Here is a 17,031-nt window from a genome sequence, read left to right on the forward strand (position 1 = left end):
TATAGTTCACTTACTATCAAAGAGCACTCTGAACCCCAACGATGATAGAATTGGGCCAAACTTCCCACACAGAACTCCCATGACCAACAGAAAATACTGGAAGGAATTGGTGGGCATTGACCTTGAGTTTCCATCACATGGAGCCATGGAAGTTGTAAAGCAGTGTCAAACCGCATTCATTCCTCAGTGTAGATGGACTAGGGATGGAGTGGGCCAGTGGTATAGTTTGCAAGATCATTTGCTAAATTGGAAGGCAGGCGATGATCAATAAATCCTGCCCCCCCCCCCCTTGGTTGGGTAAACTTTTACCATCTGCGCTTGTGCCCATGATCCCAGGATTCAAATATCTGTAAATACACCCGATCCCAGTGCTCAGGATTAATAATTGAAAGTAATGTTGGGACAGTTGCTTTCTCCATTTTGGCTTTGTGAGGTTCTCCCTTTAACCCATGCCTGGGATTCATGCTATTAGAACCACTGTGAAGGTCTATACCAGGGGTCCTCAAACTTTTTAAACCGGGGGCCAGTTCACTGTCCCTCAGACCGTTGGAGGGCTGGACTATAATTTTTTTAAAAAATCAATTAAAAATTCCTCTGCACATTGTGTATATCTTATTTTGCTGTGTGGAAGGACCCTTAAAAGGAGGGGGTTCTTTCTCGCCCGCATTAGGCAGTAATTCCAGGAGCAGTGAATGGGAAATCTTCCTATTTCTAGTCTGAACAAAATCTGGCTACCAGTATTTAAAAAACAACTCTAAAATTATTACTGTAAATAAAGAACAACACTCAAACACAGGGGAACTCCAGACAAGAAACAATCACGGCCAGCTAATCACCTCTCAACAAAGCATTCTCCCTAAAAACTGTCAGGCTATGAAATGGTAATCAAGGTGGCCAATTGAAACATTCATACCTACCTCCAACAGACAAGAGTTCTTTCTCCCACCCTGGATCTTCCACAATTTTCCTCACTAAAGGTTTTCCTCTGACATTGGACCATTGGAGGGCCGGTCGTGTCTGACTCCAGTCCAGTCGTGTCTGACTCTGGGGTGTGGATTTCTGCATTTCTAAGTCATCTGCATTTCTAAGTCGAAGAGCCGGCGTTGTCTGTAGACGCCTCCAAGGTCATGTGGCCGGCATGATTGCATGGAGCAGCCTCTCATCAGACCTGACGGATAGCGTGAGCCTGCCAAGGAAGGAGCAGCACCGTGCAGCCTACTCATGCGTAAAGCACCTTACGAATACATAATAATACATAATAGTACATAATAATAATAATGGGTTGTTGTAGGTTTTTCCGGGCTATATGGCCATGTTCTGGAGGCAATTTTTCTCCTGACGTTTCGCCTGCATCTATGGCAAGCATCCTCAGAGACCTCACTACCTCTGAGGATGCTTGCCATAGATGCAGGCGAAATGTCAGGAGAGAATGCCTCCAGAACATGGCCATATAGCCCGGAAAAACCTACAACAACCCAGTGATCCCGGCCATGAAAGCCTTCGACAATACAATAATAATAATCCCTATCAATTTGGTGAGTTATCGATGGCCTGTTTTTCAGCCTTTGCCCTGTAATTAATGGGTCATGTGATGCAACCCTACACAATTTGCATGTTGCTGCTAACTATAGGTAATTTTGGAACAAGTCCAAAACAATCTCCCTCTTTTCTGAAGGACGTGGAAGCAGGTGAAAGAGATGGGTGAATGTCCCCTCTGTCCACCTCTGAAGAGGTCATCGTCCGAGTGTCCCAAAGGGAGAAGCGAAGGGAAGGCACCCAGGGCAGTGGTCAGTGTTAATGAGTGACCAGAGGCAGGCAGGGAGTGGGAGGCTTGATGCCCTTCTCAGAGAGAGAGAGTCTTGGTTCTGGGTCCGTGCGGAGCCTCCTTTCTTGCAGCCATGAAGCTCCTGGTTGTGCTCTTCGCCTTGGCTGTGGTCACAGGTGAGTCCCACTTCTGTTCTTGGGTGCATCTACACCGTAGAATTAATCCAGTTTGAGCCCACTTCCATTCTCATGGCTCGGTTCTATGTGAAAAAGATCTTGGAGTCCTCGTGGACAACAAGTTAAACATGAGCCAACAATGTGATGTGGCGGCAAAAAAAGCCAATGGGATTTTGGCCTGCATCAATAGGAGCCTAGTGTCTAGATCTAGGGAAGTAATGCTACCCCTCTATTCTGCTTTGGTTAGACCACACCTGGAATATTGTGTCCAATTCTGGGCACCACAATTCAAGAGAGATATTGACAAGCTGGAATGTGTCCAGAGGAGGGCGACTAAAATGATCAAGGGTCTGGAGAACAAGCCCTATGAGGAGCGGCTTAGGGAACTGGGCATGTTTAGCCTGAAGAAGAGAAGGCTGAGAGGAGACATGATGAGAGCCATGTATAAATATGTGAGAGGAAGCCACAGGGAGGAGGAGGGAGCAAGCTTGTTTTCTGCTTTCTTGGAGACTAGGACGCGGAACAATGGCTTCAAACTACAAGAGAGGAGATTCCATCTGAACATGAGGAAAAACTTCCTGACTGTGAGAGCCGTTCAGCAGTGGAACTCTCTGCCCCAGAGTGTGGTGGAGGCTCCTTCTTTGGAAGCTTTTAAACAAAGGCTGGATGGCCATCTGTCAGGGGTGATTTGAATGCAACATTCCTGCTTCTTGGCAGAATGGGGTTGGACTGGATGGCCCAGGAGGTCTCTTCCAACTCTTTGATTTTATGATTCTATGAATAGCAGGAGTAGCAGTTTGCACTCTGCAAATCCACAACACCCAGGATTCTATCATCTGGTGCCAAACTGCATTATCTCTACAATGTGGATGCAAACTTTGTTCTGATGTAAGAGAAGTGACAAGTTAACGTTTACCATTGATGCGCCTACTGTTGAAAGACGGTGGTTTGTCACTACTTGACACTGCAGTGGCTCAATGCTCTGGAATCTTGGGAATTGTAGTTTTGCAAGGTCGTTGGTCTTCCCTGCCAAAGAGCCCAGGCAGTCTTTGGCAGAGAGGGCTTAAAGTCTTGCAGAACTGTAATGCCCAGGATTCCAAACCATTTGAGGGCCTTCTCTGTGGTGGCCCCCCGGCTGTGGAACTCCCTCCCCAAGGATATTAGATCAGCCCCTAGAATCATAGAATCATAGAATCAAAGAGTTGGAAGAGACCTCCTGGGCCATCCAGTCCAACCCCATTCTGCCAAGAAGCAGGAATATTGCATTCAAATCACCCCTGACAGATGGCCATCCAGCCTCTGCTTAAAAGCTTCCAAAGAAGGAGCCTCCACCACACTCCGGGGCAGAGAGTTCCACTGCTGAACGGCTCCCACAGTCAGGAAGTTCTTCCTAATGTTCAGATGGAATCTCCTCTCTTGTAGTTTGAAGCCATTGTTCCATTGCGTCCCAGTCTCCAAGGAAGCAGAAAACAAGCTTGCTCCCTCCTCCCTGTGGCTTCCTCTCACATATTTATTATACATGGCTATCATATCTCCTCTCAGCCTTCTCTTCTTCAGGCTAAACATGCCCAGCTCCTTAAGCCGCTCCTCATAGGGCTTGTTCTCCAGACCCTTGATCATTTTAGTTGCCCTCCTCTGGACACATTCCAGCTTGTCAATATCTCTCTTGAATTGTGGTGCCCAGAATTGGACACAATTCCTCCCTCCTGATTTTCCAAAAAACAGTAAAAACTTGGCTCTTTGAGCAAGCATTCGGAACCCCGGAGTAAACAGACAAACTAGAGTTGGAAATTGACCCAGGTACGGCCAAGGCAATGTAACGGATGGAGATTTGAACAGAGGACATAGTTTCTTCCTAAATTGTTATTATGCACTGTCGTTTATGTTTAATTGCACTTAATGTTTTTGCTTTATCAATGTATGTATTTTGTTTCGGCATCGAATTGTGCCAACTGTATATACCGCCCTAAGTCGCGGTAAAAGGGCGGGATAGAAATAATGCAAATAATAGTGTAAATAAATGTAAATTTGAGCCATGGTGGTTTCAAACTGCCGTCATTCTTCAGTGTTGTTGAACCCTTAGTAAAACTACAACAACTTCCAGAATTTCCCTATAATTGAGCAGTATCAAGCCACATTAACTCTGCAGCGTGGATGCACCCTATCTATAAAAATAGATATATTTTTTTGCAGCTGAAGGCATAATTCACTATTTTTATTTATTGGAAAGGATTTATTTTGTTTACTTTACATCCTCCTGGGTGATACTTTGGGCAAGTCATGCTCTCTTTTGCCCTCACACAATGTCAACACAAACTGCTGCTGTTTGTCGTCATCCTGGTGCATATATTCTTTACTCTGAAACGTTGAGTGTTATTGTAAATGCTTGCCAGGCATGGCCCTCCTTTAGCCGTGGTCCATGGTCTGAATTCGACCTCAAAGAGAGAGCTAAAAGTCTTGCAGAACTATAATGCCCAGAATTCCAAACCATTCGAGCCATAGCAGTTCCAAACTGCTGTAATTTTTCAGTGTGGTTGAGCCTTTAGTAAAACTACAACAACTCCCAGAATTTCCCTAGCATTGAGCAGTATCAAACCACATTAACTCTGCAGTGTGGACGCACCCTGTCTATAAAAATAGATTTTTGTCATGCTTTCTCTCACCCTCAAACAATGCCAACACAAGCTGCTGCTGTTTGTCATCATCCTGGTGTGTGTATTCTTTACTCTGAAACGTTGAGTATTTTTGTAAACGCTTGCCAGGCATGGCCCTCCTTTAGCCGTGGTCCATGGTCTGAATTCGACCTCAATGAGAGAGAGCTAAAAGTCTTGCAGAACTATAATGCCTAGAATTCCAAACCATTAGAGCCATAGCAGTTCCAAACTGCTGTAATTTTTCAGTGTGGTTGAGCCTTTAGTAAAACTACAACTCCCAGAATTTCCCTAGCATTGAGCAGTATCAAACCACATTAACTCTGCAGTGTGGATGCACCCTGTCTATAAAAATAGATTTTTGTCATGCTTTCTCTCACCCTCAAACAATGCCAACACAAGCTGCTGCTGTTTGTCGTCATCCTGGCGCGTGTATTCTTTACTCTGAAACTTTGAATGTTATTGTGAACGCTTGCCAGGCATCGCCCTCCTTTAGCCGTGGTCCATGCTCTGAATTCGACCTCAAAGAGAGAGCTAAAAGTCTTGCAGAACTATAATGCCCAGAATTCCAAACCATTCGAGCCATAGCAGTTCCAAACTGCTGTAATTTTGAAGTGTGGTTGAGCCCTTAGTAAAACTACAACAACTCCCAGAATTTCCCTAGCCTTGAGCCGTGTCAGCCAAAGCAGTGTCAAACCACATCAACTCTGCAGCGTAGATGCACCCTGTGTATAAAAAAAGTTTTTTGCAGCTAAAGGCATAATTCACTATTTTTTATTTATTGGAAAGTGTGCTGGCATGGCAGTGCCAGGAGATTTGAATTCCTTTTTTTTTTTTTGCACTGCTAGTTTGTATGAATTTATTTAAGCCATGCATTTTGCAATCAGGTAGCTTCCCAAGATTGCAGCCATAGGGCCAGTAACTTGGCAATCATCAATAGAATCTTTAGTCCTATAGCCCTTTCCCCAGGGTTTGGGAGGCAAAAGGCACTTTTGTTCAGTCTCACTATTTGGAGCCTAACAGCAGGACGTGTGGGTTTTCTCTATCCCACCTGCACAAAGGCTTCAAGATTGCAGCCATAGGGCCAGTAACTTGGCAATCATCAATAGAATCTTTAGTCCTATAGCCCTTTCCCCAGGGTTTTGGAGGCAAAAGGGACTTTTGTTCAGTCTCACTGTTTGGAGCCTAACAGCAGGACGTGTGGGTTTTCTCTATCCCAACTGCACAAAGGCTTCAAGATTGCAGCCATAGGGCCAGTAACTTGGCAATCATGAATAGGATCTTTAGTCCTATAGCCCTTTCCCCAGGGTTTTGGAGGCAAAAGGGACTTTTGTTCAGTCTCACTGTTTGGAGCCTAACAGCAGGATGTGTGGGTTTTCTCTATCCCACCTGCACAAAGGCTTCACTTCTCACAGCTCTGCTGGGGGAGTAAAGAATAGTTCCACAGCTTTTGCTGGGGGGATAAGTCAGCCTTTGCTAGGGCAACAGGACAGTTCCTACAGCCTTCGTGGAGAAAACTAAAGGACATCTTTCAGCTTGGCAGATCTACAGGAACCTTGTCTGGTAAGGGACCACTCGGGGGGCTATCCATAAAGCAGCTTGGAGCTGGGAGTAGGGGCCTCACGCCAGCAAGGTAAAGAAAGATTGCCCAGGAAGGGGTCAAAAGATTTCCCTAAGGAAGAAAGGAACAGTTTACCACCAGTTGCCTGCCCTTGTTGGCAGATTGAGGAAGCTACCGGTTTTCCAAAGTTATAAAGCATTTAATTCATTTGTTTGAAGATTTAAGCCCAAATAAAGAACTTTGTTGAACTTATTTTGAGCCTCAATAGAACTTTGTGTTGGGAAACACAAAGTTCGAACACAGAGAGTGCTCACTAGTGCTTCCTCTTCATCTTGGAAAGAAGTGACGAGTGGAGTGCCGCAGGGTTCCCCCCTGGGCCCGGTCCTGTTCAACATCTTTATTAATGACTTAGATGAAGGGCTAGAAGGCAGGATCATCAAGTTTGCAGACGACACCAAATTGGGAGGGATAGCCAATACTCCAGAGGACAGGAGCAGGATTCAAAACGATCTTGACAGATTAGAGAGATGGGTCAAAACTAACAAAATGAAGTTCAACAGTGACAAATGCAAGATACTCCACTTTGGCAGAAAAAATGAAATGCAAAGATACAGAACGGGGGACAATGCCTGGCTCGAGAGCAGTACGTGTGAAAAAGATCTTGGAGTCCTCGTGGACAACAAGTTAAACATGAGCCAACAATGTGATGTGGCGGCAAAAAAAGCCAATGGGATTTTGGCCTGCATCAATAGGAGCATAGTGTCTAGATCTAAGGAAGTAATGCTACCCCTCTATTCTGCTTTGGTTAGACCACATCTGGAATATTGTGTCCAATTCTGGGCACCACAATTCAAGAGAGATATTGACACGCTGGAATGTGTCCAGAGGAGGGCGACTCAAATGATCAAGGGTCTGGAGAACAAGCCCTATGAGGAGCGGCTTAGGGAACTGGGCATGTTTAGCCTGAAGAAGAGAAGGCTGAGAGGAGATATGATAGCCATGTATAAATATGTGAGAGGAAGCCACAGGGAGGAGGAGGGAGCAAGCTTGTTTTCTGCTTCCTTGGAGACTAGGACGCGGAACAATGGCTTCAAACTACAAGAGAGGAGATTCCATCTGAAAATGAGGAAGAACTTCCTGACTGTGAGAGCCGTTCAGCAGTGGAACTCTCTGCCCCGGAGGGAGTGTGGTGGAGGCTCCTTCTTTGGAAGCTTTTAAGCAGAGTCTGGATGGCCATTTGTCAGGGGTGATTTGAATGCAATATTCCTGCTTCTTGGCAGAATGGGGTTGGACTGGATGGCCCATGAGGCCTCTTCCAACTCTTTGATTCTATGATTCTATGAAAGCTAAGGGGCCCTTCAGCTGAGGCACCCCGGCGTTCCGTTGAGCATACAGAAGGCACGTCCTGTAAACAGACATTATTTCAGGCCCGGCGTGAGACAGCACAGAAAGGATTACTTTTGATTATTTGACATTTTTCTGGGTGGCACTTTGGGCAAGGCATGCTCTCTCGCTCTCGAAGAATGCAACACAAGCTTCTGCTGTTTGTCGTCATCCTGATGTGTGTATTCTTTAATCTGAAACTTTGAGTGTTATTGTGAACGCTTGCCAGGCAGGGCCCTCCTTTAGCCGCGGTCCATGGTCTAAACTCGACCTCAAAGATAGCTATGAAAAAGCTGATTTGTTTGATTCTGGTTCTGTTTTGCAGGATGCCAAGCCATGACCATCAGAGAAGCCCCCAGTTCAGAGCCCAAGTTAAGAGAGTTGGTTGATAAAATATTTACATTCGGGACGAAGGGCTTCTTTGCCGCGTCGGAGATATTAGAGAAAATCTTGGAATCTGCGAATATCACGGCTATCACGTAAGCAAACCGCTCTGATGTGGTGTCACCGCTTGAACAGCCACAACTCAATGCTACAGACATTATAGTTTCACAAATTTTTTTTGCCTGCTCTGCCCAAGAGGATGGGTGCCTGGCCATACTGCAACTCCCAGGAATCCTTCACATTGAGCCATGGCACTTCAAATGGTAACTGCATTACATTTACAACATAGATGCACCCAGACATTTAGGACCACAAGTCCCATCATCCATCACAACCTGAGAGGCAGATGTTCCATTGGAGCAAGTATGGATGTTGCAATTAGAAAGCTTGATTAGCATTGAATAGCCTTGCAGTTCCAAAGTCAATCAGTGAGGGTAGTTGCATAAAAGTACAGTATATTCTGGCATATAAGACTACTTTTTAACCCAAGAAAATCTTCTCAAAAGTCAGGGGTCGTCTTATACGCGGGTGTAGTCTTATGCATGGGAGTCGTCTTAACTCTATATTTTAACTGGAAAAGTTGGGGGTCGTCTTATACGCCCAGTCGTCTTATATGCCAGAATATACGGTATTTATTTATTTATTTGCAGTATTTATATTCCGCCCTTCTCAACCCTCAGGGGACTCAGGGCGGATCACAATGCACACAACATATATAGACAGACACACAGAGGCTATTTAACTTTCTAACTTCGTGAAGGTATGCTTCGAATTCCGGCCACCGGGGGAGCTGTCGCTTCACCGTCCACTTGTGACACCGATGGAGTACTTCCTCATTCTTTTGCACGCTGCTGGAGAGTTTTATGGCGTCGTAAATTAGTTAAATTAGACTCCCCGCATAAAGCGGTACCTAAATTTCCTACTGTCTTTCATACTGCAAAGGTCAACAGCAAGCTAGACTATTATTTACTTATTTACTTATTTACAGTATTTCTATTCCGCCCTTCTCACCCCGCAGCGGACTCAGGGCGGATCACAATGCACATATGCATGTCACACATTCAATGCCATAGACACATTACATATATAGAGAGACACACAGAGGCTATTTAACTTTCCAACTTTGTGAGTGTATGCTTCGAATTCTGGCCACCAAGGGAGCTGTTGCTTCACCCTCCACTTGTGACACCAATGGAGTACTTCCTCATTCTTTTGCACGCTGCTGGAGAGTTTTATGGTGTCGTAAATTAGTTAAATTAGCCTCCCCGCATAAGCAGGACCTAAATTTCCTACTGTCTTTCATACTGCAAAGGTCAACAGCAAGCTAGACTATTATTTACTTATTTATTTATTTACAGTATTTATATTCTGCCCTTCTCAACCCATAGGGGACTCAGGGCAGATCACAATGCACATATACATGTCAAACATTCAATGCCATAGACACATGACATACATAGACACATGACATACATACATGACATACACACAGAGGCTATGTAACTTTCCAACTTTCCACACAACATATATAGACAAACACACAGAGGCAATTTAACTTTCCAACTTCATGAGGGTAGGCTTTGAATTCCACCCACCGCTGGAGCTGTCGCTTCACCATCCACTTGTGACACCGATGGAGTACTTCCTCATTCTTTTGCACACTGCTGGAGAGTTTTATGGTGTCATAAATTAATTAAATTAGCCTCCCTGCATAAAGAAGTACCTAAATTTCCTACTTGACAGATGCAACTGTCTTTCAGGCTTGAAGGTCAACAGCAAGCTAGACAAATGGTTGGGAACTTACTCCAACCTGGGCTGCCTTCAAACTCATGACCTCTTGGTCAGTAGTGATTTTAATGCAGCTGACTCCCAACCAGCTGCGCCACAACCCGGTCCAGGTAGCCTGGTTGTTGTTGCCTGGAGGCACCCTCTAGTTGGGAGGTGTTAACTGGCACATGATTGCTTGCTGCCTGGAATTCTCCTGTTTCTTAGTAGTGTTCACTATTTACTGTCTTGATTCTGGTTGGTTTTTTTAGATACTGATAACTCGATTGTGTTCATTTTCAATGAGTAGCCTTGCAACTGCAACCCAGTGATTCCAGTCAGGTCAGGAAAAAGCCCTCTGACTTTAAAACACACCGCACGAAGAGTGAAAAAACAAATATTCTTTTATTGAAGTTTAGTAAATAGCCAGATGAAATAAATGCTTGTAAGAAAATAAGAAAGTTCCAAAAAGTAGTAAGTCCATAAAAGGTAGTAACTCAAAGCAATGTCCACACCAGATATAAAAGCAATCCAAGACAGCATTTGTCCAGACAGGAATCAACAAGATGCAAAGATGAACTTGATTTCCAAACGATGCCTGATCTAACAGGTTTCCCCTTGAGGCAAACCTTCTATCCCAAAAGTCAGAAATTGGTTTTGCTTTCCCCCACATTTACCCCTATCATAGAATCATAAAGTCATAGAATCAAAGAGTTGGAAGAGACCTCCTGGGCCATCATCCAGTCCAACCCCATTCTGCCAAGAAGCAGGAATATTGCATTCAAATCACCCCTGACAGATGGCCACCCAGCCCCTGTTTAAAAGCTTCCAAAGAAGGAGCCTCCACCACACTCCGGGGCAGAGAGTTCCACTGCTGAACGGCTTTCACAGTCAGGAAGTTCTTCCTCATGATCAGATGGAATCTCCTTTCCTGTAGTTTGAAGCCGCTGTTCCCTTGCATCCTAGTCTCCAGGGAAGCAGAAAGGAAGCTTGTTCACTCCTCCCTGTGGCTTCCTCTCACATATTTATACATGGCTATCCTATCTCCTCTCATCCTTCTCTTCTTCAGGCTAAACATGCCCAGCTCCTTAAGCCGCTCCTCATAGGGCTTGTTCTCTAGACCCTTTATCATTTTAGTCGCCCTCCTCTGGACACATTCCAGCTTGTCAATATCTCTCTTGAATTGTGGTGCCCAGAATTGGACACAATATTCCAATATTCCTCTCTGTCATTGTCTGCCTGAAAATAATTGACCAAACCATCTCCATCTTGTACCTCAGCCTCAGCACCATCATTTATCTCATCATTTCCCACATCAGGATCCTGAAACACAAACACAGGCTGATTCCGAACACCATGAAAGCCTTTGACAACACATTGAACTTATGGCTACCAGTATTAAAAAAAAACTCTAAAAATTGCAACAGCACAACAACAGAGAGGAAACAAAGAAGGACATCTAATCACCTCTCAACGAAAGTTTGCTCCAGGCACTGTCAGGCCATTATATGCTAATCAAGGTGATCAGTTGAAATATTCACACCTAGCTCCAGCAGACAAGAGTCCTTTGTCTCACCCTGGTCATTCCACAGATATATAAACCCCTTTTTCCTAGTTCCAACAGACCTCACTACCTCTGAGGATGCTTGCCATAGATGCAGGCGAAACGTCAGGAGAGGATGCCTCTAGACCATGGCCATATAGCCCAAAAAAACCTACAACAATCCAGTGATTCCGGCCATGAAAGCCTTCGACAATACATTGAACTTATTTCCTATATATACGTTGCTGTCAGTTTTCGGACTGTATGACCATATGCCAGTATTATTCTAGCCTTATGTTTCAATGCATCTGTGGCAGGCATCTGTGCAGGCAAAACGTCAGGAGAGAATGCTCACAGAGAGAGGGAGTGAACCATCATCGCTAGGCCCAGCAGGAATATTCTCATGAGAAACTGCCCTTTGCACTGGGGCCTCTCTGTCATTGTCTGCCTGAAAATCATTGACTAAACCATCTCCAACTTGTGCCTCAGCCTCAGCACCATCATTTCCTTCATCATTTCTCTCATCATTTCCCACATCAGGATCCTGAAACACAAACACAGGCTGATTCCCAACACCATGTCAATGTGCCTTTGACAACACATTGAACTTATATCCTATATATAGGTTGCTGTCAAGTTTTGGGCCGTATGACCATATGCCAGTATTATTCTCTCCTTATGTTTCACCTGCATCTGTGGCAGGCATCTATGCAGGCAAAACATCAGGAGAGAATGCTGTTGGAACAAAAAAAATCACAACCACAAAGTTATAATTGCCATGAAAGCCTTCGACAACACATTTTCTATCTCTGTGTCCACTTTGGTCCTGGATCTATCTGCCTTTGCTTCTTTGCAGCGAACATTTGGATGAAATCTCCGAAAAAGTCCGGGCACAAGAGAGAGAGCTTCCTCCGGAGATGAAGGAACTGATGGAGATTGTGTCCAATCTCTCTGAAGCCTACAAGGTGAAGACTTCTTGGGCTTTTGATCGGTGGATGAGGCGCCATTACGAGGACATTGAACGTGTCGTAGGTGCGCTGGCGCTGTATGTCGACCCAGTGGCCTCCAAGGCACTTTGGTACGTGGAGTGGCTAGAGCAGAACATCAAGCCCACAGTGATTGAAGTGTCCCAGATGTTCAATGGACCCCTGGAAGAGGCAGTGGGTTACCTGGGAAGCCTGGTGACCTATTACAACAATGCGCTGCAAGAAAATGAGGATATTCTCCAGACCTCTCTGGACAAAGCGGCCAAGGACTTCCAGCTGGGGATGGAGACCCTCCACAAGCACTTGAAGCCCTACTGGATCCCATTCCTGAAGGAGTACAAGAAGTACGATCCAGGGCTCCGAGAGTTGTTGGAAGGATCGTTGTTCCCCGCTCCAAAAGAGGACTGACTCTAAAAGGGAAATCCTATAGCAGTGGTTCTCAACCTTTCTAATGGCGTGACCCCTGAATCCAGTCCCTCATGTGGTGGTGACCCCCAACCATAACGTTGTTTTCATTGCTACTTCATAACAGTCCTTTTACTACTGTTATAAATCATAATGTAAATATCTGATATGCAGGATGTATTTTCATTCACTGGACCAAACTGGGCACAAATACCCAATACACCCAAATGTGAATGCTAGTGGGGTTGGGCGAGGATTGATTTTGTAATTTGGGAGTTGTAGTTGCTAGGATTTATAGTTCACTTATAATCAAAGAGCATTCCGAACTCCACCAGCAATGGATTTGAACCAAACTTGGCTCCCATGACCAATGGAAAACATTGGAAGGGTTTGATGGGCATTGACCTTGAGTTTGGGAGTTGTAGTTCACCTGTATCCAGAGAGCACTGTGGACTCATGCAATGGTGGATCTGGACCAAACTTGGCATGAATACTCAATATGCCCAAATGTGAACACTGGTGGAGTCCGGGGAAAATAGATCTTGACACTTGGGAGTTGTAGTTGCTGGGATTTATAGTTCATTATAATCAAAGAACATTCTGAACTCCACCAACCATAGAATTGGCTCAAACTTCCCACATGGAATCCCAATCACCATCAGAAAATACTGTGTTTTCTTATAGTCTTTGGCGACCCCTCTGATACCCCCTCGCGACCCCCTCAGGGGTCCCGACCCCCAGGTTAAGAAAGACTGTCCTAAGGGAAACTGGCCAGGGAATGACCATTGCATCGAGCAGTACGAATCAATTTTCCCATTTGATTGGGAGGCTTGAATAGCTGACAAACTTTGTAGAATGTGCTGCACTTTTCTGTACAAGTTATGTCCGTTGTTTCTGGCATTTATACTGTTCTGTCATCCACCTGGACAGATGAATAAAACTTCTGTTACTGCCTTAAACCTAGTGTCATGTACCATGTTCTGCAGTTGGTGGCGGTATGCCTAGCAGTTGGTGATGGAAGGCTTAATGTAAGTCTTAGTACTATAGGGCTGAGTAATCTGTAAGTAAGAGTTCATGGGTGAAAGCAATTAAGGGTGGAGGTATGCAAGAAAGCTGAGCGAAGGAAGCTCGATGCTTTTGAGCTGTGGTGTTGGAGGAAAGTTCTGAGAGTGCCTTGGAATGCAAGAAGATCCAACCAGTCCATCCTCCAGGAAAGAAAGCCTGACTGCTCATTGGAGGGAAGGAGACGAGAGGGAAAGCGGAAGTCCTTTGGCCACATCATGAGGAGACAGCAAAGCCTAGAGAAGGGAATGATGCTGGGGAAAGTGGAAGGTAAAAGGAAGAGGGGCCGACCAAGGGCAAGGTGGATGGATGGCATCCTTGAAGTGACTGGACTGACCTTGAAGGAGCTGGGGGTGGTGACAGCCGACAGGGAGCTCTGGTGTGGGCGGGTCCATGAGGTCACGAAGAGTCGGAGACGACTGAACGAATGAACAACAACAATGCAAGAGATAGGTTGCAGCTGGGTGTTTCTGGATATAAGGAGCTAGCCTTTGGGAGATTTGTCTTATTTTGGTGGTAGATGCTGCTGGTTTCCCCCCAGGTTTGTGGATTTTCGGTATCCTGACCTGTCTCCTGTACTCTTGGAACCTTGAATCTTTGGACTGGCTTTTGACTATGGGAAGGGTCCGAGGTGTGATCCAATTCAACAGCCAGCAGAGTGTCTACTGTGGACTCATCTTGTTGTGTTTCAAATAATAATAATAATAATAATAATAATAATAATAATAATCATAGAATCAAAGAGTTGGAAGAGACCTCCTGGGCCATCATCCAGTCCAACCCCATTCTGCCAAGAAGCAGGAATATTGCATTCAAATCATCCCTGACAGATCCAGCCTCTGTTTAAAAGCTTCCAAAGAAGGAGCCTCCACCACACTCCCTCCAGGGCAGAGAGTTCCACTGCTGAACAGCTCTCACAGTCAGGAAGTTCTTCCTCATGTTCAGATGGAATCTCCTCTCTTGTAGTTTGAAGCCATTGTTCCAATGCATCCTAGTCTCCAAGGAAGCAGAAAACAAACTTGCTCCCTCCTCCCTGTGGCTTCCTCTCACATATTTATCCATGGCCCTCATCATATCTCCTCTCAGTCTTCTCTTCTTCAGGCTAAACATGCCCAGTTCCTTAAGCCACTCCTCATAGGGCTTGTTCTCCAGACCCTTGATCATTTGAGTCGCCCTCCTCTGGACACATTCCAGCTTGTCAATATCTCTCTTGAATTTTGTTGCCCAGAATTGGACACAATGTTCCAGGTGTGGTCTAACCAAAGCAGAATAGAGGGGTAGCATTACTTCCCTAGATCTTCCCTAGTTGGTGGTGGTATGCCTAGCAGTTGGTGATGGAAGGCTTAATGTAAGTCTTAGTATTATAGGGCTGAGTAATCTGCGAGTAAGAGTTCATGGGTGAAAGCAATTAAGGGTGGGGGTATGCAAGAGATAGGTTGCAGCTGGGTGTTTCTGGATAGAAGGAGCTAGCCTTGGGACTGATCTTTGGGAGATTTGTCTTATTTTGGTGGTAGACGCTGCTGGTTTCCCCCCAGATTTGTGGATTTTCAGTATCCTGGGCTGTCTCCTGTACTCTTGGAACTGATATCGAGACTGGATTTGGGAGAGTCTCCCCGGTAGAAGAGACTTCTAGGACCGCACCAAAGAGAGTCCCTTGTCCTTGGCGAGCCGTCAGAAGAAGCCTGATTCCAGCAATTTTATTGATATTAATAATTGAAATGAGACTCTTGCCAAGGCAAAGAAGTGGCACCGAGGTTTATTAGCGATTCAGCTGAAGCGGATGCAGTTGCAGTGGTCATTCACATGCAAGCATACCAACACATTGATCAGAGGCATATTTATACAGGTTTGAAAGTTTCAAAACTCCCTCCCTCTTCGGCTCCTTAGCAAATCAGGGAGAGGGAGGCAGGACGGAAGAGGGGCATTGTGTCCAGAGAGGATGAAACCAGTTTTTTTGTTCTTGTGATGGATCAGTGATTAGGGATAATCATTTGATTCAGGTTTTCCCCTTCCAGGATCAGATAAGGTGTGTTGATTTTGATGGGTTTTTGGGTGAAACAAACAGAGCTGGGCAAGAAGACCCCTGGGGCCAGTCTCGCCCCTTTGTGATCAAATTAAAATGTGACCAGAGGAATTCCCTGTTTATCAGGCCAACTCAGAAAAATAAACAAAGAATTTCCAGTTGCTATTGTCCATGCAAATGTCTGTGATATTATTGGAGAACACAGAAATGCTGGACCACGCTCACAACCACCATGTCAGGCTACACAGCGAAGCCATCAAAATCCACAAGCATGTGGACAATTTCAACAGAAAGGAGGAAACAATGAAAATGAACAAAATCTGGCTCCCAGTATTAAAAAACTCTAAAACTGCAACAGCAAAACAACAGAGAGGAAACAAACAAGGACATCTAATCACCTCTCAACAAAAGTTTGCTCCAGGCACTGCCAGGCCATCAAATGCTAATCATGTTGGTCAGTTGAAACATTCACACCTAGCTCCAGCAGACAAGAGTCCTTTGTCCCACCCTGGTCATTCCACAGAGATTGTTGTTGTTGTTCATTCATTCAGTCGTCTCCGACTCTTCGTGACCTCATGGACCAGCCCACGCCAGAGCTCCCTGTCGGCCGTCACCACCCCCAGCTCCTTCAAGGTCAGTCCAGTCACTTCAAGGATGCCATCCATCCATCTTGCCCTTGGTCGGCCCCTCTTCCTTTTGCCTTCCACTTTCCCCAGCATCATTCCCTTCTCTAGGCTTTGCTGTCTCCTCATGATGTGGCATTCAAAGGACTTCCGCTTTCCCTCTCGTCTCCTTCCCTCCAGTGAGCAGCCGGGCTTTATTTCCTGGAGGATGGACTGGTTGGATCTTCTCGCAGTCCAAGGCACTCTCAGAGATATAAACCCTTTTTCCTAGTTCCAACAGACCTCACAACCTCTGAGGATGCTTGCCATAGATGCAGGCGAAACGTCAGGAGGGAATGCCTCTAGACCATGGCCATATAGCCCAAAAAAAGCTACAACAACCCGATTATATCTGTGTTTGGTTTATTAAAATATTCCCATCCAAACCCAAGGAACGAAGGTGGAGGCATTACTTTTCATTCAACCCTTGTAATTAATGGGTCATACGATGTGAACCTGCACAATTTGTATGTTGCTGCTGAATCCAGGTCATTTCAGAACAAGTTCAAAACAAGTTCCCTCTTTTCCGAAGGACATGGAAGTTGGGTGAAAGAGATGGACAAATGTCCCTTCCGTCCCCCTCCGAAGAGGTCAATGCCCGATTGTCCCAAAGGGAGAGGCGAAGGGAAGGCACCCAGGGCAGTGGTCAGTGTTAATGAGTGACCA

At 45.3% G+C, this 17,031-nt stretch overlaps 1 protein-coding gene across 3 annotated transcripts in view; it reads left to right on the plus strand.

The window, feature by feature from the left end:
* The first annotated feature begins 1,806 nt into the window (after window positions 1–1,806).
* LOC137095008 (apolipoprotein Eb-like) overlaps window positions 1,807–17,031 on the plus strand; it is a 56,075-nt gene continuing 40,850 nt past the window's right edge. Inside the window, exons 1-3 of one of the 3 annotated variants that reach the window (XM_067461145.1) lie at window positions 1,807–1,941; window positions 7,862–8,015; window positions 12,084–13,577. In XM_067461145.1, coding sequence (XP_067317246.1) covers window positions 1,899–1,941; window positions 7,862–8,015; window positions 12,084–12,621 — 735 coding nt within the window. In that variant the 5' untranslated portion in view covers window positions 1,807–1,898 and the 3' untranslated portion in view covers window positions 12,622–13,577. Of the gene's footprint in view, window positions 1,942–7,861; window positions 8,016–12,083; window positions 13,578–17,031 lie in introns of those variants that run through there. The other 2 variants (XM_067461149.1, XM_067461147.1) reach the window with 2 other exon arrangements.

The sequence above is a fragment of the Anolis sagrei genome, chromosome X, assembly GCF_037176765.1.
Source record: "Anolis sagrei isolate rAnoSag1 chromosome X, rAnoSag1.mat, whole genome shotgun sequence".
NCBI lineage: Eukaryota > Metazoa > Chordata > Lepidosauria > Squamata > Dactyloidae > Anolis > Anolis sagrei.